At 44.0% G+C, this 20,756-nt stretch overlaps 1 protein-coding gene across 2 annotated transcripts in view; it reads right to left on the reverse strand.

The window, feature by feature from the left end:
* Positions 1-20,756, reverse strand: part of Glut4ef (Glucose transporter 4 enhancer factor) — a 123,109-nt gene that overhangs the window by 41,509 nt on the left and 60,844 nt on the right. For both annotated transcript variants that reach the window (XM_076441895.1, XM_076441943.1), the window contains 3 exons: positions 17,221-17,438; positions 15,834-16,147; positions 11,127-11,198 (listed from right to left, as the gene is read on the reverse strand). In XM_076441895.1, the coding sequence (XP_076298010.1) occupies positions 11,127-11,198; positions 15,834-16,147; positions 17,221-17,438 (604 nt within the window). The remainder of the gene's footprint in view (positions 1-11,126; positions 11,199-15,833; positions 16,148-17,220; positions 17,439-20,756) is intronic.

The following is a 20,756-nucleotide window of genomic DNA, read 5'->3' on the forward strand; positions in this document are numbered from 1 at the left end:
TAAACACAAAGGCGGATAAACAATTTCCAGAACATTATTCTTTAACGAACACGATCTAGAATCCGCGCACAGGGTTAGTCCACAGGAGAAGAAATGTCTCGGGCGCTCACGACCTGCACAAACGACGATCTACAGCCGGAACGGTCTCGTATCCGATTCATCATCGAGAAAAACAAATGGCGGCCTTCTTTCCCGGAAGGGGTGTTCACCTCGCGGTTGCAAGGGGTATCGTTGGCAATAATTACTCGGTGTCGGAAGGTGGGACCATTTTCAAGTGATGTGGACCCGCGGATGATCAGCCCGCCGGGCAAACGGAATGTTAAACGATCAATCACGTCGCTAGGAACACGTCGCGTCCACGGCCAGGAAATTGAAATGAATTGCCCGATGGAAAATAACGTGACGCCGCGCGAGAGAGGCGTGCTCGTTCCTTCCGGGCAGGTAGAGTCCTCTAATGCAGCGTTGCTCAACCCAGTTCATCGTCATCGAGTCCTGTTCAATGCTGTAACTGCTGCGTTTCTCTTCGGAGCAAGCAGACTGATCAATTTGTAAAAAGCAAGTAGGTAAAAAAGTAACTGTTCCAGCTGATGACTGTATAAAATTCGAAAATTTGCTTACAAGAGAACAAATGTGTGAATTTCTTTTAAATTAAGAAATTGTGTTTGTCCAGCAAAGTTCGTGGCAAATGCTAGCCGAACTGTCTTGGTACATTTTTCAGTGAGTTTTGAAAGGAGCCCGAAGATCGACGATTTCATATTAGATTGTCCTAGAAGTTTCTTTCGGAACGTGTTCCATTAATGTTGCCAAATAAATACATGCGATAATCTTTATGTTAACGTTTTCGTAATTCGTAACACGAGTTTGCATCACGTGCACGAATCGGAAACCAACTTTCGGGACAACCAAATACTTCTGGTTCCGAAAAGGTTGAGGAACGCTGCTCTAATGGACGCGTGCAACACTCCCTGCTTCCCGCTCATTAGTCGCACCGTTCGAACCCCGCAAGGTCGCCATTCCTATAGCTTCCAAGGAGATGCCTTAATGAATATACATCTCGGCCTTCCGAGCAGCTTGCAGCAAGCATTGTCTCTCTCGCGGCGCGCATTCCTGCGCGGCAAGAGCCGTTTCGAGCCAACTGGCGTAAGCGAGGACCGTGAGATCCGCGGAGATCTGTTTCGCTGCTCTATGACACCGGTAACCGGTCCAACCTCTTTTCGGGCTCAAAGCTCAAACGAAATCTGTTGGCATTCGAGCCTCTTGTTATCGGAGAAGCAGCTGATCCATCCCTCAACTTGACTCTTCCGACAAATACCACGGGAGCGGCAATAATAACAATTTCTAAGGTCGATGGGTATCTTTAAAGTCGTTCCAGTTAAAGATAAAAAGGATTTTCAATCAACAGATCTTCAGGAAGATGTTTCTAACAAAATTTAATAACCAAACTTGTTTGTTCCTTATTATTTCTGTACGAAACCATTATCAACGCATGTGTGACGTTTTCCTGATTGGAACGAGCCCCAACATGACGCACTTCGGACCACATTTGTCTGTTTAATCCACGATGAAAGTAGAACCTCTATTATATCATATTATACAAGATTCATTGCGCAAATCTATCAAGATTTGATCTAGCACCGCGGTTAGGTAACTGTTACCTGTTACCTGGATGACAGAGGGTCCACTAGATCGTGAATTAATCGAGCGAATATGACCCCAATTGCGCCGTGTCTGGTATCGTTTTAATCAGAAAAGTGTCACGAATATGCCGGTGTTGTTTGCATTATTGCTCTAACGCTCGTATCATCGTGCTGCATCAAATTAGGTCAAGTAACATCCTCCACTGCCCTCGGAACTGACACTTCTATTTTCAATGTTCAGATCTCATGATCGAACGACCTAGAAGGTTCATTGCGAAGAAAGTCTTATTATAAATATTCACCGGAACCGGTTCGCATTGCCAAAAGAAAGAATACAAGTTGACCTTTGAGTATCAAGCGCAACGAGGTAGCAGAGGAACGCGGTTCTGTCGTAACCGGAATGATCGACGACGGGGATCGAGGATCGAGAATGATCGGCTCTCGAATTTGGACAGAAACGTTGCTGCAATTTTCGCGACGGCAGGAAATGAATTTAGAACAGCTGTCGACGAAGTGAAAGACGTTCGTCGGGACATTTGATCGTGACGTGTGATGCTCGGGATATTTCGAGTGAAGACTATAGTTGGTTCGAATGACGCTTGAGAATGCGATCTTGTCGCTCGATACGTGAATGTGTTTTCTAAGCGATCAGCGAATATGGAAAAGAGAGGCGCACGGTTTCATCGTGACACGAAACTATCAAAACAAAGAGACGATGATCGCATACGCGCTACCAGCGATCGTAATGTCGGTGTCATGGCCGGCGACTTATGTCATGCGACGTCGGCCACGCGTGTTATTAACGACGGAGTGTCGTTTTCTACGTAACTCGATTGATAGCGGACCGTTACCGCTGTACCGGTACGGTGCTTGCGGAAAATCCTTCTGCTTTTACGATGGAATGTCTCCGGATCGTTGAATGACACTGTCATTCGTCGGCATTTATCACGGGAATCAGCAGATCAAGCGAAACAGTGAGAATATTTCAGGAATTTATCTTCGATTTGTCGAAATTAATAAAAGAGAGGGATGTCCCAATTAATAGAGACATTTTACAGGACAAATCGATTATGGTCGAATTAAAATATCTGCATCGGCAAATCTAGAACGAACATATTGAACAAAGAAAATTATTTAATATCGCAGAATGTCTCTTCTATCAGAAAATAATTTTTCAGAAATTTATGAATACGTCCCCTGACTTCCAAGGAATAAAGGAGAACAGAACAGCTGTCTCTATCCAATCTTGAACAAATGCGACAAACAAAAAAATGATTTAATACTGGATAAAATAATTTTTCCAAATTTCATTAATGCAGAACAATTGGTAAATCTTGGAATCGTTGACAAAAGTGCAGAATTGACTGAAGAAATAATTTCGAGGTCATCTAGAACGAATGCATCAAACAAAAAAGTGATTTAATATTGGAGAAAATAATTTTTCAAGAATTCACTAATGCAGAACAATTGGTAAAACTCGGGAATCGTTGACAAAAGTGCAGAATTGACTGAAGAAATAATTTCGACGTCATCTAGAACGAATGTATCAAACACAAAGATTGTTTAACATTGCAAAATGTCTGTCAGAAAATGTAACGAATCCCACTGGCAAAATATGAAAATGAAACGGAAGCCGTCGAAAGAAGCGCAGCGTTTCAGGAAATGGTATCGGCGATCGGCGAAGTGATAGCTGGGAAGAGGCAGCGCGAAGAAAGTAGAAAAGGAAAATGTGTATAATTACAGCCAGCGGCTTTCCTCGTCGTTGTTGCTGGGCGCGCGGAAATATGTACGACAGGCATTACGGTGAACGTCAAGTTTACGCAATGTTATTACGCAAGACCGACGAACGTGTCACAATACGATCCCGACGTCCCAGAGCTCGAGGCGTACGCATATACGCGTCGTTGGTAATGAATCGAGACATCCGCGTCCGCATATGACTGTCTAACATTTAACCAATAGCTTCTACTTTTTACAGAAAATTCCTGCTAGTAGCAACATTGATCCGCGGCAATTACACACATCTGCGTCGGAAACCAATTAAATTAGTAGACTAAATCTATCGAGCATGTTTTTTCCTGACAGAAATCAAGCCGATTTTAATCACTACACTTGACTCTTTTTGTAGACAATTTCAAGGTGATAGCTGCGTTTACGAGACCGTGTTCTGGTTTCAGAAGAAATCGAGCCAATTAAGCAGGAAGACTAATTGTAACATTCGAATTTTTTTATTGGAAGAAGAGATTTAGTACCGACATTAACGATCTTGAAGAGTGGATACTATGTTCTAGTTTCAGAGGAAATCACGATCGTTAAAGAACGAACTGGGAGGATTGAATGTAGTGATGTTAGGATTGTTTGTTAGCAACAGAGAAGACCTTCGATTTCTTATACGGGATTATAAAGCAGCAATGTTGACCATAGAAATAAAGAATAATTAGTTCAATTGAAAAAAGAACTGGAAGAACTAAATGCAATGACATTGTAGTTTTTTGTTAGTAGGAAGGAAGCTAATTAATCGCTATCTTCAATTTTTTATGCAAAATCGCAAAGCAGTAGCGACTTATTGTTAGACAATGTCATAGTGAATGGACTGTAAGGTCGAGTTTAAAACATAACAACTTATTAACATTAACATTACGATTGCACATAATTGCAGAGATATTTTGAGTCTCTGCTACTGTTACAAAAATGGCAGCGATCTCAGAAGAATATTATCGAACTAGAAATTGTTTTCTGAAAACGTTCGAGGTTTAAATGAAAAATTCCATTTGTCGGTGATTCACGAATTAAATTTCCAATATCGAAATTTTCATTCACACTTGTCAATGTGGATTCCCGGTTCGGCTCCGTGAATTGCTGTTTAAATACAACGTCGGAAGTTTTGGGGAGTCTGTCGGAAGCTTTGCCAGACTATATTGCGTGGTCGTAAAAAGATAGAGGCCGTCGCAGAGACGACTGGCTGCTGTAGAATTATTAAACTCGGAGAGTGACGCCGAGTTTACGCTGAGAGTCTCTGTCAAGGCTTTCGCTGAAACCGTCGACGATCCATTCATAGAAACTCGCAATAAAATTTTTATCCCTTGAAACGACCAATCGATCCAGTAATACAAACACAGAATTTCTCAAATTAAAATTCATAGCATACATTTTCATCCCCTGAAATATTAAATATAAACCAATGGATACAATACACACATATTTCCATCGCGAACCATTAAAATTATACTATCCATTCTACAATTTTTCACGAGAATAGGAGGGGACTAATATACTAAAATAAAATAAAATATTGACAGAAGAAATGAGCGACTGCAGCCTACTTTTAGTCATGGGTATGACAAGGGTTAATTAGGGGTGTCAAAAGTGCGTGGCCGTGTTCGATGCAATTAGTCGACGCGCTCAGCAACGCTCGGTAACTAGATGATTTCTTCGTGCTTTGCATTTGTTCTCGGCTGGCCTTGATCAGTCGTCGAGGCTTGCGAGAGGAACAGGGAGCGGCTGATTTAATCATGCTAGGTGGCAGGACCGCCTGTTTGTTCATCTCGAGACAAAGCGTTAGATGCTGTTCTAAGCCGACTTCAGATAAAGTCCCGATGCTCTAGCAGCTATAGGCACGGTTGTTCGAACGAAAGCTTGATCACAATTTTGATAAAGCAACATCAAAAGAGTCGAGAACACATTAGATGAATACCTAGAGTTCATCTCTTCTTCATTGAAAACAATGGAGATGACTTTGAACAGATCAAAACAGGAATCAATTTATGCAGATCTTTTTAGTTATGACGTTGTTGGAACGCTGAACATTCTTTTGGCAAGCTATACAGAGCCCGTAAATTTACAGTAACGGAAGAACCGCAGCGACTGCGTCCACAACGAGACCGGAAATTCGGCTGTTGGCAGGGGTCACTCGTCGAACCCCGTATTCAAATCACGTTACCGACATTCCCGTGGTCTTGTTAAAAGAATATACACCAGCATCTACATTATCCCCCTTCCCCTACTGTCGCGTTTATTAAAAACGCAAATCCCCGGCTATTTTTAGCCTTCCAGCGTGTACAATCGGAAAATTCAAGCCGCCGTTCGGGGGCCCGACGGTGCTATATTTAACTTGTTAACTGGGGGAGAGGACAAGTAAACTCGTCATTCGCGTGCAGTATATCTCGCAGTGATTCCCCAGTTTGTTTACTCATTTCCCCGTAGATCCTCTAAAAACTAGCGTATACCTCTAGACCGTATTTTACACGTGCCTTTCCGCCGAGACACTGCCAAATCTATTTTGATTTGAAGTCGACCGCGTTGAACGGTGTCCAAACGAATTAAACACGTGCGCTTCATAGTTTACGAGCGCAATTTTTTCAATAAACGCAGCAGTTGCTCTGCAGAAACATTTGAGATCCTTCTAGAAGAATTCTACAAGACGAAGTCTTTCGAAACTGTTCTATCAAATTCTGCTGAGTGTTTGAATAGCACGGTGCGTAATCGGTCGATAATTGTTGGTAATAATCAACCGAGACCACTGAAGAACAGACTCGAACAGCTCGAAGAAAAACGCTGTTCCTCGAAACGCCCACGAAAACCGCATTCGACCAGGTGAGTAACGCGGACGACGCAGGGGTGCATCCTCAAAATGGCCGCCGTCGTCTACGAGACCTGTGGGTGTCGATGGACCATGCCCCACGGTTTCGTTACCTGTTTTAGCCGCGGGCTGCCTCGACAAATGTTGATTTGTCGAACCAAAAAGCGTAACAATTGCTGAAAGTCCAACAAAATTCGAATCGCGACGATCAATTATTTCCAATCTATGGAGACGATTGAGTCGACGAATTCAAATGTTCATGCTGCATGAAGATCCGCATTCGAATCGTGCGAGTCGACTATTTAGCAGCACGTGTTCTAGCCTGTCCTATCAAAAATCCTCAGCTACGATGGCGTGCACAGTCTCGAATATAAAAAGCTCGACTGACACCGATGGAAGACAAAGCATTCGTTGAAATTTCGACACCTGAGCATCTCGTCATCACGCACGTAGGTAGACAGTGGTCTATGTATACCACAGAAAGAGTGTCGGAAAGCGATCGCGGAACTAGAAATAAATCTGCCGGTCTCCGCGTGTTCTATTCGCCGGGTAACACCGGCTAGAAGGAGCGCGAGCGAGCTAGAGTGAGAAAGAGAGGGGAGGAAGGAAGGAGAGGGAGAGAGAAAGAGAGAGAGAGAGAGATAGCGAGTGCACACGAGCATCGAGCAGCACGAGGAGCACACGGCTGCACCGGGCTGCACACGGATATTGTTTCGCGCGCGTGCAGTCAGGGCCACGGTGACCTTAACTGCAACACCATCCCCCCACGCGTCCCCCGGCTGTCCCTCGTGGCGACCTCGTCCCCCCTCTCCGAGGCCCCCTCCCGCCCGTTTAGATGGCGGTCCGAGGGTGCATGGGGGGCGAGGGGGGAGGCACGTGCCACCGATGACGTCACGCGGCGAGGCGGTGTGCACACTGCAACCCGCGTTGCAACGCCGGCGCCGGTTCTCTCTCGCGGTTGAGGGATATCTAGGTCCATGCGGAGGCGTGCGCTCGCTGCGAAAACCGACGACGTACTTACACTACACACACACACGCGGACATGCAGATGTGTGTTACTCTCTTTGCGCAGGCTCACCTCCCTCTCAATCCCCTTCTACCTCTGGATCCCCGTGAATATGAATATAAGTACGCATATAGATTATCCTGCACGCGGAGGAATGTTAATGATCACTCCCGTCAAGCATTATCGCGGACGCTGAAGATGCTTACCGCGGATCAGACCCCAGATGAACCCCCACCTTCTCTCCATTCGCCTCTACTCCGCTGGACCGGCGCGACCATGATCGCCTCGTGTGCTCTAGAATGTTCATTGTCTCGTAAACGCGTCACCTGCGACTTGCATTTTTGATTTTCCCATTGCTGCGGAGGCAGAGATTACCCTCAGTCTTAGGATCTCGTAGGACGATGATCGATTTCGGGGATTTTGAGAGACTGTGCCCACAACCCAAATCGAACTCCCTGGTTTGCTCAAAATTTTGATGACTACATTAAAAGGGGTTTTATATCCACAATAAACCGTATCAGAGACAATCATTATAATCTCGCTGCCTCTCTGTGTCGAGTAAATATTGTTACTGATCCTAGTTGTAAGGGTAATTATAGCTCCGAGGACTTAGATCATGTTCTACGGCAGTGTCGTCTTTATGATGCCCAAAGAATTAAATTAGTAAATAAGTTGCGCGAAATTAAGTTTTCTTTTCACGATTAAAAGCGGACATTTTCTTTGCTAAACCTAATGTTAAAGCCTGCGAATATATCTTCCAGTTTTTAAACGACTGCAATCTACATCTCCAGCGATTATCAAGTCTGTCATTGTACACTAACTGTAAGCCTACTGTATAATTGTTATATTTATAAACCTATCATAGGTTTCAGTGGCCCAATAAAAAAAAAATAGGTGCGTTGAATTGGTCCATATTCAATGCAGTTAGAGGCTGAATTGATAAAATCACTATAGGACTATTTTGTCTGGAGCAGTGTCTCCTTTAACCTCTTAAGTGGCTTGTTTCGTCGTGCAAAGCGCGTTCCTTCGAGTTTGTTTTTCACCGCTGGCGTATGCGTACGGCGTTACGTAAGAAAATCGTCTGGTTATAAGTGCTGCGAATTAAAAACTATCATAGTCATTATTATTAAGAGGTTAAGGCGGCTGTTCCACAAGAGAAAGATGCATCGTCCGGGTTTCCTCGATATCATTATCGCGAATCGTCTCGAAATCGTTGCGAAATGATAACACGCCGATGCCGTCGATATCGTGCAGCAAACGGCATTGACGTTATCACAACGTATCCAGCTACGGTTTCGAGGAAATTCGTCTGCGACCGTAACTCACCTCGAAACCGGAAGCGGAAACGAGTCAAGGCCATCGTGCCGTTTCTCGCGACGCCTCGCCGTTTCGTGGTAATTACTCGTTCCGGAGATGCAGCGGAATTCATCGGAATCATTCTCGCGAAGGGCGACTCGCGTTCCATGATTCCGTGGATCGAATCTGCCATTGTGCTACCGTTGAACGACCCGGTCACTTCAACATTGAACCATGTCCACATCGAAGTCACATTGGACCATTGATGAAATCGCTGAATTTATAATATCAATCACACGAACGACCCGATCACTTCAACATTGGGCCATGTCCACATCCAAATCACACTGGACCATCGATGAAATCGCTGAAGTTATAATATCAATCACACAAGCGACCCGATCACTTCAACATTGGACCATGTCCACATCGCAATCACATTGGACCATCGATGAAATCGATTATAATAACAATTACACGAATGTTTCTTCTTGTAAAACTTTGCAATTTCAAAAATAGCGACTGTGGAGATCAATCAATCACTGCACTGGCCACGATCAAACAACAAAATGTCCGACGACCAAACAGCTAAAAATCGACTGATGTAAACGTAGCTTTAGACGAGGTTCTCCTGAAGTTTTATAAAATGTCTGACAACACGGTTCTTAGGTCTCTCGAAGCAGCTAATCAATTTGTGAAGGAGATGGGTCGCGTTGACCTTGATCCGGCCTGAATATCTTCGGCCCAGGCAATTGGGTCAGGTGCGCGGATACGCTCGAGATACGGACCAGTGAAAGTGGTGGCCTGGTCACGGAGCGTCGAAAATTATGTACCGGCGAGCACTGGTGCACAGGACACGGCGATGGCCACGCGACGGGTACGAACGGTACCCTGACCGGGTCGCATTCATCCGAGATGAATGAGTCCGAAGTTAACTTCGCGGTCAGTGAAAGTAGGGGGCTAACCGGGTTGCGAACTTCCGCCATGATGCCCGAGGACGTTGCCACATAACCCTCGAATGACCGGCCTTGGGTCCATTTTGACCCGGAGTGTCATTTAAACTCTAGCTTTCCAGTAGCCAGCTGCCATTCAACCGTCTGACGGCCGTTCTCGGGTCCATTTTCACCTGGAGTGTCATTTAAACTCTAACGTCCCAGTAGCCAGCTGCCATTTAACCGTTTCACGACCTATCTCGGGTCCATTTTCACCCGGAGTGTCATTTAAACTCTAACTTTCTAGTAGCCAGTTGCCATTTAACCGTCTGAAGACCGATCTCGGGTCCAATTTGACCCTGAGTGCTATTTAAATTTACCAGTAGCCAGTTCAGATAATTTACTAATAACTCGGTCCAATAAGATCAACGTTGATCTTGAACCAGTAGGTTCAAGAATATGAAGAAAATATAGATTAATGCAAGGACAAATCAATATGTAGCGATGAAGCTTGCGTTAATAATTTCTACCGAATGTTAATTAACAGTTTAAGGTAGAATGTTATCTGAAAGATGTTTAGTGAAGCTCGACAAAGGTTTTAACTCAACAACAGCTTCATGCCCAAACTGAAAAATCACATTTTTGGATTTTGAACGGACTGAACGTGTTAGTGGAATTATCTCGAGCTATTTTTGACGAGAAAACATTTTATAAATTATTTGCAGAGACCAGCTGACTCGAGCGAAGTCGACGCACTTTTTACACAGAGATCGCTGGAACGCGAACGTCAGCCTCGGAGAAAGTAGACCGCGTTTTAAAAGTGTATTTTGGTCGCTGCAACGGTAACACTTTCGTTGCCGTGCGATTTCGTTCGGCAAAAAGTGTTCCGTAGAAAGTTTATTCTAGGTCTCGACTGGCGGACCGTGCGTTGACACGATTTTTCGCAATGTTCCCGAGAGATCCGCTTCCAGAACGATGCGGCATTCCAATGGCTTACCATCGTTTGGTAAACAAGTTTGGAAAATCCTCCAACTTTCTTCGCTACCATTTCCTCAATTAAATTGCTAGTCTTTTACAATTTTAACCTTTAACTACTCGCGCGCCCTGAATTTTACGTAAGATTGGTGTACTTTTTACACCAGCGCGGGTGTTAAGTGAACGAGACTTCGCGACACAAAGCACGAACACTGCAGAATTGGTTGCATAATTAATATTTCTTAACTTCAGATAAGTTGGAGGACAAATATCGTATCGACATTCAAGGAAATAATTACGCGAGGTATTCTCGTTCACACAATGATAAAAAAGGTATTTTTAAGCGAACAGATCCGAAAATGTTTCTGCTACTTAACAAAACCATAATGAAAATATTTACAAAGAGTTAGACTCGTTAGGTGAACCGATCTTTTTTAACCTTTATGTCAATCGGTCTCCATTTGGGACTTCGTGAATATTTTTGAAATTGAATATCGTAGAAAATTATTATTACTAGCACGAGGGCTAAGATTTAAGTTGCGAGAGATTGGGAGAATAGCAAAGTTATTATAGATTTTTATGTTCAAGGACGATCATAGATTAATTTAGTTTGATGAGAAGATCGTTGAATATCGAAGAAAATTCTGGTTATTGGTGCGAAGGACGAGGCTGAAACGAGAGATCGGAAAAATGGCACTCACCTGTTCACTCTCGTAGGTGGAGCAGCTCGCGGGTCCATTTTCGATCGGGCTGCGGTTCCCTTTCGCCCGGATCTGAAAAACCATAAGGGGAGCGGTGTTAGGCGAGTCGGTAGGGCTTCCGTTCCGGTTGTGGGTCTCGGTGGAGCTCAGTTATTTTCGGACCCCGTCGGACCGATTTTCCGCCGGCACGCTCATCGACACGCGCCTAAGTTTAGCGCACCGCGATTATACCTCAAGGTTCAACTTGTTAGCCGTCTTACGAAATACCGAAAATCGCCGCGCGTGTTTACATCCTTGGCTCGGCCGCGGCTTATGTCATCGTCGTGGACTTGGCACGGACCGGACTGCATCGGGCCGAGTCCCCGTTGCACCGGTGCATCCGCTGCAGTCCATCCGATCGAACAATTCGACGACGTTCTTGTAAAATATCTCGAATCGATATCTGTTTCATGTTTACCGCTCTCCCGTTTTTCTTTTTTGCTACTTCTTCGAATAATGCAATTGAAAATGTTTCAACAGTTTCCGATATCTAGAATGACGAACGAACTCGTCATCGCATTCTAATTCACTGCAATTAAATGATTATCTACTCTCTTGAAAGACATTTTTATGTCTTCTCTTGAAAGGCATTTTTACGTCCTCTATTATCTACGTTACTTTCTGAATCATAGATCTTCAGATAACAATTGCAGACTAACATCTGACTGATCGATACAAGATAAAAAAATGTGAGAAATTAAAACATTGCATTCGAAATGATTCTGCTATCTAATCTCTCGAAGACCCATTCTGTCTATTCTCTTACAGTCTATGACTCTATCGATAAAAGGTTCAATCCATTATACAGAGTGTCTCAAAAGTACTATTACTTTAAGAGAAAGTTTTCTATAATGTGTTCATTCGCCAGAAACAACTCGACTGATCAATTTTGAACATCCATTAAATCGCTGCACCAGAATAAGATTAAATAAAAAAAAAGAACAAGGATGACAGACTTATTGATAAATCCAGAAGACACACAGCAGCCTGGGAACGTGATAGATAAACGAATCCGTGGATCGATAACGGGGATTAATCATTGGCAGCGCGGAGGAAAGAATGCGAGGCATCCGATTTGGTATTCTTTTTCGCGGCTGCTCTCGCCTCGTAAAAATTCAGCCGCGCCACGTTCCTCCGGTAACGGTAAATCGTAATCGGTGGGATCGCTCGGATCTAAATGAAAATCTGTACGCGGAACCGTTATCGGCGTGCGCGGCATTCGAGAGGCTCGCGATCGAAAGGATCGTACGGCGGAATTTTCTTCTGCAGAGGAACACGGAGGAACACCGTTCTGTCGCTCCTATCGATCTCTAATCAGTTTCGTCGCGGAAAAAAATTGGCGAACGGAAGGAAGGACATTTCGGTGGTTTAGATCGAGGAATTTGGCAACGTTTTACAACAATTGATTTGAACTGATTTGAAATGAACACCGAAATTTTTCTCTCTGACTGTACAGTGAAAAATTGAACCAACGAAGGCATTAATTTTGTTGTTAATTATTATTTATGTATTTGTGAAGACCTAAAAATCGCAAGCACATGATTTTATATTTCTTTTAACTTGAAAGACAATTCAAACAAAATTGAAGCAGTGAATAGTTTCTTTCAAAAAATTATTATCCATGTATTTGTTAAAACGGAGACCTAAACATTTCAAGAAGCGTATGGTTTTATATTGGTTTTGGCTCGAGAGATAATGATGAAGTTATAATTGCGAAGTACCAGCAACATTTTGTAAGTGGAGGATGTTTATAATCGAGCCTGTTGGAAATTGTGTGTGTGTGTTCGTCGGTTGCAAAGTATCCGGTGACTGGTATCGGCGCGACAACAACAAAGACGTTCGCGGCGAAACTGTTTAGTAAACATCCGAGATACCCCTGGAACGCATTGCAAACAGATGCTGCGTAATCCCGACACGATAAGTACGTAGGCGTCGCGATACGGAAGAACGAGTTCTTGGTTCCTCGTACGACAACATCTGGATCGACACTTGCCGATCCACCGGGAGGATTTCATATCCACATGAGTGTTCCGATAAATCATGAATTAATATCTGTGCGAGCAGAAATAGAATTCGCGAGACCTCTGAATTAGGCAATTTACTGGATTGTCGAGAAGTGATTTCCTGTGAATATTCAGTGTACGAATTACGAGTCACGAGTGCTTCTGTAGATCAGGAATTAATTCTGTGTTCGAATACAATTCGTGAATTAGTGAGTTGAACTCGGTAATTGTTTAAACGCACGCCAGAGTTAAGAGCCATCTGTCTTGGAGGACACGGTAGCTCGACATTTTTCCCTGGAGATGGGCGAAGAGCAAACCCAGAGGGATCGAGGAAAAATATGTTCATGTTCTACTCGACCTTCGAAACTAGTTTCCAGCGTTGCGTGCTGGTACCGGTTCCACGGTCGCCGCCCTTGCCGGCTCGTCTTCCGAACTCTTCGGCGACCTCGACGGAGCTTTCCAGTGCGCAGAAAAAATGATAAACGACAAGATAAACATTGTAGAATGCTATGCAAAAATTGCACGTTGGAAGCCTTCTTCATTTTCCCGGGAAAAAAATCCTAAACGTGCCTTTGGGACGACATCGAACACATTTTCAGGAAAAAGTTTAGTTTTGGATTAAATGAAATGTTCAACAAGAGTGTAAACATTGTAACCCTCTTGGTTCTCCAACAAAAAATCCTGAACGTGCCCTTGGGCCGACATCGAAGACATTTTTTGAATAGAAAAAACATCGAGCTCAAGGTAAAGCACTGTGAAAACAATCTGTAGAAACCAACAACACACCGAGAGCTGTTTCCATTTGTCCATAAAAAATGTAAACATCTCCCCGGAGCTCCACTGACGATATTTCCAACATCAATCTTTTCCAGCTTCAACGATTTCCGATATTTTTCGACGGAAAAAATCCCAAACAATAGGTCAACACTACGGAATGTACTGCAAAATATTCCACACCGAAAGCACCGTCCGTTCTTTTTGGAAAAAAGAATCGTACACGTGCCCTCGGAGCGAAACTGCGTCGCGAGCCGAAAGCACGACGCCACCGTCTGACACGGTGACGAATGATTTTTATTTTGAAACGCGGGGAAGTCCGCCGATAACGGAGGAACCGTCTGTGGACTCTCGGTGTTTTATCTCGTTGAACTTCGTGGATCTTTTTGAGAGAGAGAGGGAGAGAGAGGTTATCGCAGTGATATTGTAGAGAAGCTGCCTCGCGAACAATTAAATCGCTTGCAAGGCGTGGCGAACGCTTATCTTCCCCGAACTTTAGCTCCTTCCGCATCCGTGACTTACATTTAATTAACGCGAACGGGACCGATAAAGCTGCCGGGGTTTGCGTAAGACCGGCCTCGCACGCCGCATGCATGTGATCCGTGGCCTCGACTCGGGCCTAGGGCCACGCAACTTCTTACTGTTAGCGATCAGAAACACTGTCTTCCTCCTTAGCAGTCCTCGGCGAAACGGTAAACACCACCAACTTGGTCCCGTATCGCTCCTCACAAGATCTTACGATTCTCCTTGGAAAATTGGACGCGGAAAGTTTTCGATTTACGATTGGCACCTTTGCGATTTCATTGTAGACGATGCTAACGAACTTGCTTTACTCCCTGAACAATTTTACGTTTTTATTGTGGTAGTATATGAGACGAGAATTATTTTTCAATATTCATAAATGATTTTTCGAGCTAATGTATCCAGTTTAGAATCTGCAAATTGTAAGACGATTACAAGAGTGTCGCAGTCCTTAACTTTTCAATTTTTCTTTCGTTCAATGAATTACTTTGATCTCATGGAATTTTTTACTGTGTTTGTTGTTGTAAAATTTCTGTCTTCCATTGTTTCTTACTCAGAAAAATGTGACGGATACGCTAGTAAAAGTGTCACGAAGAGATGATTGGATGCAAAAGAGTTCTGACATGAATTTCTGTTGCTGATCGGGTTGGATCGAAGTTAGCTGTGGATCTGAAAAAGGGTGAGGACCCACCGCCAACTGGACAAGGGAGCTTCGTCCCCGCCTTGCCTATCGATCGATCCCCGCCTCGTTATCTGATAGATTCAAGTGCAACGGTTCGCACCCGGGGACTGCGCGTGTTGCAATGTTAATCCGCAGCTGGTGAACTTGGCCTTCTAGTTACCCGGGAAATTATCTATCCTAACCGTCCGCGAAACGGCTTTCCTGATTCCCGCGCGTTTTATTACACGTCCAATCGTTGCCGTTATGTTCGCTGCGGCCCCTGAGACGCATCCTCTTCCGGTCATCAGGAGCTGCAGCTCGGCTTCGTCCATTAAGATTTTGGAACGCTAATTAATAGACTGCGGATTCTTCTGCGAAATAAAAATTATCTGCATCGATTGCAGGAAATAGAAACCGAAGTGAATGTTATTTCTTCCCTTAATGATTTTAACAGAGAAGTCATATATTGACAACTTCAATTCTTAAAATTTTCCCACAATTTTCCTTTCATCTACTCAATTTTCCTATAAATGTATAAAGGTCCGCAGTCTACAGATAAATAATTTCACAGGGAAATGTTAAGCGGACATTCTTGGCTTCTCCCCTTTGACCTTTCTTTTCATCACCCTGTATAGTGAAAACGTTAAAGCGCGAACAAACGACAGGACTTAGGGGATGACCTACAGGTTACGCTTGGTCTGGACTCACCTTCTTCTTGCGGGGGTGGTGCTCCTCGAGGTAATCGGGCACTATGCCCTCGTCCAGGGTGGTGGAGCCCGGGGTGCTGCTCGACGACGATCCAGAGACATTGTAGGGATAATGCTGCTGATTGTGCGAAGGATGAGCCGGTGTTTGCCACAGGGAACCGGTGGTTGGTGCTCCCTCGTCGCTCAGGGGCGGGCTGGGGGTGCCGCTCCGCCATGAAGCCCCACTGCTGCTGCTGCTGCTGTTCGAGGTGCCGCCAACCCCCGGAGAGCCGACTACTATGCCGCCACCTCCTCCGCCTCGACCTCCCCAGGAACCTTAGTACGAGAAACAACAGGAATTTCCAATTAATTACTTCACTCACGAACACCCTTTCCCTTTCCGTGAGCCCCATCCTCTTTGTGGGCTCCTCTTCGCGAGCCCTTTGCTGTTCGTTAACGATTTCGATCGGGTCCCGGGGCTTCTGGGCTCGCCAGCAGGGATACAATAATGATTGAACGTACGTGGAAGATTTGTGCACGATGTTTGTAAGGTTACTAAGGTTTTTCACTTTACTAGAGAGCAATTTAAATGGTGTGTGCCCATTGAGGAACCCAGAAGCTTCTCGCAATAAGAAGTGATAAATAAATGTATTTATTGTTGTAACATTTTCGCCTTCCAATATTTCTTTATGGAAGTGTTATCGTCATATTTGTGTAATGCATAATTCAGTAGATCCTCTGTTATCCGAACTAATTACGAAATCTCTATTGCTCAAATGCAACACGATTCTCAAAATACTTGATTCGGAGTATTTATATTTCATTTAATGCTCAACGTTTCACTGATCAGTTCGAGGAAGTAAACATGCTCCGAATGGTGGCATGTGGGTACTCGTTCTAATCAGAAAAACGTCGCGAATTCGATGATATAAGTTTCATAAAAGAATCATTCGGAAAAAAATTTTACTTGCCACCTCTTTCTACATGAGTGAACAACGAACAGTATCTACACACGATATGAATGACACGGCGATTCCGACTGATCCCAATCCCGTGTTACGCCCTTCGGAACGAACAGATGACAAATCAGAAGAGAACTGCTTAAGCTTTTTCTTTCGCAGACAAGCACGCGACTCGTTATATGTATTCTACGTTAGAATGAAGAGTCTACAGTCCGAAAACCGTCTACTCGACGAAAACAGTGCTCCGGGTGGGCAATAACCTCGCGAGTGGTCAGTGACGCAACACGGTATAGTGATTCGTGCTCACGCATGCACGCATGCATTCGCAAGCCGGCCAGGCCTGTCCAGGCACAAAAGAACGATCGCGCCGCGGCGCGCAGGAATAAAATTAAGATCAATTGGCCGCGTTTCTTGGTATTAGTAAGCCATTTACAGTATGATACTGACCGTAATTGTGCTGGCAGTGAAGTGGCAGGGGATTGTGAGGACTGTGTGGCGAGCATGAGAGCGACATGAGGACCAATGCAGCGGTGCATTCGTCCATGCAGTCGCCGCGTTCGTTAGTGCGGCAACCCTCGCGGCCGCATCCGTGGGTTATTCGCTCGTTCCAGCCGGTGTATAATCGCTCGGAGTCGTTGCTTGAGCTGGGTCGCCGTTTCCTTGATCTGAAACCATTAGAGTACAACGCTCAGTGTCGCTCACGGATCCCATTTAAATAAACACCCTACAGCCCAAGCGTTCAAACTAATATTCTCGAATTTTAGAAATATTTCCGAGCATTCGATGTATGTACTTTTTTTATGGACCATTGTTGATTGTTGCCATGATTCTCCAATTTTTAGGAATTTTTCCAGACCATTTGGAGTAAAAATGATAAAAATCACACGAGTTAGGTATCTTTTTTACAGAGTATGTTTTGGACAATTTCTTCTAGTCGAAAACCAATAAAAGAGGAAGAGTTTGGTCTTTTAGTTTGAATCAAAAACAAATTAAAAGTCTTGATTATTTACAAAATGGATTTATTTTTAACGGAACGTTGACCAATACGTTCCCGACACTTTTCCGCTTAAAATGAGACCAAACACGATACAATTCCTTTAATCCGCGATGAAATAACACCTCTATTATCCAAAATCAGAACGTACAAGGCATTCCACAAATGTTTACCAAACGGATAAACATTCCTGAAGCCTGTTCTCGGTAGAATATTGTTGAAACCCGTCGGACAAATGAGGAGAACGAGGGAACGTTTAAAAATGCAACAGGCAGGAACGATGCGCGAAGGAAATGGATCTCGAGCGGACAGGAACGCATCGAAACGGTCAATCGGCGGACGACTGGAGGAATAACAGAGATTAAAGCCGTCGTGTAATGCGGGTTCTCTATCTGTCTGTCCGTAAATCGAGGAGATTAGTGGGTGAATAGGCAGTTTCGCAAGAGGAAGGAGTATCGTGGCGAATTGTATGCGTATACGTTCGCGAATAGAGACAGGGACACTCGCGAAACAATGGCCGACGCGCGACGGCGCAGCACGGCGGGCCTTCCCGGAATTTCGCGCTTCTGCAATTACGTAAAATAATGTTCTTTTTCTGCCCCCGTCCCGATGCAACCCGAGTAACGCGACGAGTCCGGTCGTTGTACCGTAATGTCCTGATGGACGACGCACAGTAAATTACTGCTTTTCCGAGAAAAGCTGTAAAGATGTTACGATAACATGCTGTGCCGCGAATCGTTCAACCTGTTCCCGTAGATTAGTACCCTGGCCTCCGTTTTCTTCCCCCTCGTTCTTCTTTTTTTCACTCTAACCCCCTCTCTTTTTGTTAGTTTAATCGTATCGAGTTCCCTTTGTTCGCGAGCGAATGGCTGGAATTATGGTCGCGCGTTAGCGTGTCGGTTGTTTTCGACATTCAATTGGCACATATTCAATTTGTCGTAAATGCATAAAGTCTGAATTACTAATGGAAAGCATTTCCAGCTATATTGCAACACGCTGGAGTGAACTAAAAACTTATTTTAACATGACAGTGTTTTTAATTAAATTATACAATATATTGGATGCATAATATTTTTCACTGATTATTATTAATAACGCAGGTCGCTCGAATGAATGAAACAGCTTCGGATGAAATGAACCAAAAGAAGTTCTTGATAGCAACAAAGTTCGAAGAGGAGTTACAAATTGTTCGAATCTTAGCGATCCACCATGCACATACTATAATGCAACGATCCGAAGCCACGCTTGAGATAAGATTCGCGATTAAACGGAATTTTTTAAGAAGGAACTTCTGCCATTGTGATAGCCACCTGTGAAGGCCGGTAATGCGATAATCGTAATCGCGATTGGTATTGAAATGCCGAAGCTGAAAGTGGCAGCACGATCGGAGACACCCTTGATAGACTGAGCGGAACGAGTGGATTGAATGTTCGTCGGAGGACATTCGACACCGGGTAATCGATAGAAACCCTGACTTTCTAGAAATTTACGGTGTAAATTTTCCTCGTTATCTGGCTGCTGGCTCCGGTATCGGCCAACCCCGTGGAATAATCGAATCGATACGGACATCCTGCGAGGTGACGCCGACTGATAACGGTGACGTCGGCCTTTGATAATCACCCACGAACCTGCTAATTGATTCTCGCTCGAGGTTTAATCAAACAGCGGTACTTCACTCGTAATTATTACTTCTTGCCTATTGCTGCGATAAATCAAGCATCGCGACGGCGACGTCTCTGTCGCAGACATTCAATTTGTTAGTGAATGAGCCAGAGTCAGTGGCACTCTAAATATTTTACAAAGTGATGACATAGTTTATTTATGAAGATACTATTATATAATATAATTAGATTTGCAAGAGTGAAAGAAACGCGAGAGGGTGGCAGTTACACACACAAAATATTTTACAAAGTGAGGGCCAGACTTGCGATTTTTATGCAAAAGAAAAATTATTCGCATTAATTGCAAGATACAAGCAGCACTTAAACACGCATTTACAAGCATTTATTAAATTTTCTCACTGTTCGCGATTGGTTTACTCATTTTTGTCGTCAAACTTCATGCTTGATTTACTCTTAGAAACGCAAATGATTATAGCGTCTCGAATAATGAAAGTAGTAATAACGAATAAATAGAAATAAAAATGAAAAACTCGAAGCACAGGAATAGATTCGACAGATTTCGATCTGATTTAGAACATGATCGCTAATTGCACGCGTAGTACCGCGTACGACTAAAACAACCTCCGATAGCTTCCTCGAGGTGTTCGTATCCTGTTTCGAACCGGTCCGCTCCGATTGGTCGCGGGAGTCTATTTGGACCTCTGTGTACAGTACGTCCAAACCAGTTATCATAACTATGGACATGTAAACAATGAATGTTTGAAAGATGACTCGAGCGATCCGCCGACATAGCAGCTGACATGATCAGCCCGAAGGTGTATAACCATGATATCGATCATCCTTTCCTACGGCTCGTGTTGCTCGCGCTCGGCGTCTGTAATTACCCTAAGCTCAGCTATAAGAACACGGATCCCTCCCGAACAAATGGAAACAAACTTCCAAGCTATGTTTTAAAAATGATTACAAACAGAACCGGTTCGCGACGTCGGCAATTTATGGAATGCTGAATCAACCGAGAAACTTCCGACACTTTCTCGAGCTTTTCTTCATTTCTAATGTTTCTTTTTAATGAGACCTTCGTCTACACACTCGTGACAATTTTCTGATCGAAACGATACCAAACACGACACCATGAACGCAGCACCGATCAGTTCGGTAACGGAGGTTCCACTAAATCGTGAATTAGCCTGGCGAATGTGATCGAAAGTGGACCGTGTTGGGTATCGTTTTAATCAGAAAAAAAAAATGTCGCGGATATAATGATGGACAAAAATGTTATAACAATTAAGCTACAATTCTCATTGATTCCGGCCTTCGTTTCCGGTCGTTCTCGGTACGAAAGCAACTCGAGCGTTCAGAAAACAGAG

Source organism: Lasioglossum baleicum, chromosome 1, assembly GCF_051020765.1.
Source record: "Lasioglossum baleicum chromosome 1, iyLasBale1, whole genome shotgun sequence".
NCBI classification, from domain to species: Eukaryota; Metazoa; Arthropoda; class Insecta; order Hymenoptera; family Halictidae; genus Lasioglossum; species Lasioglossum baleicum.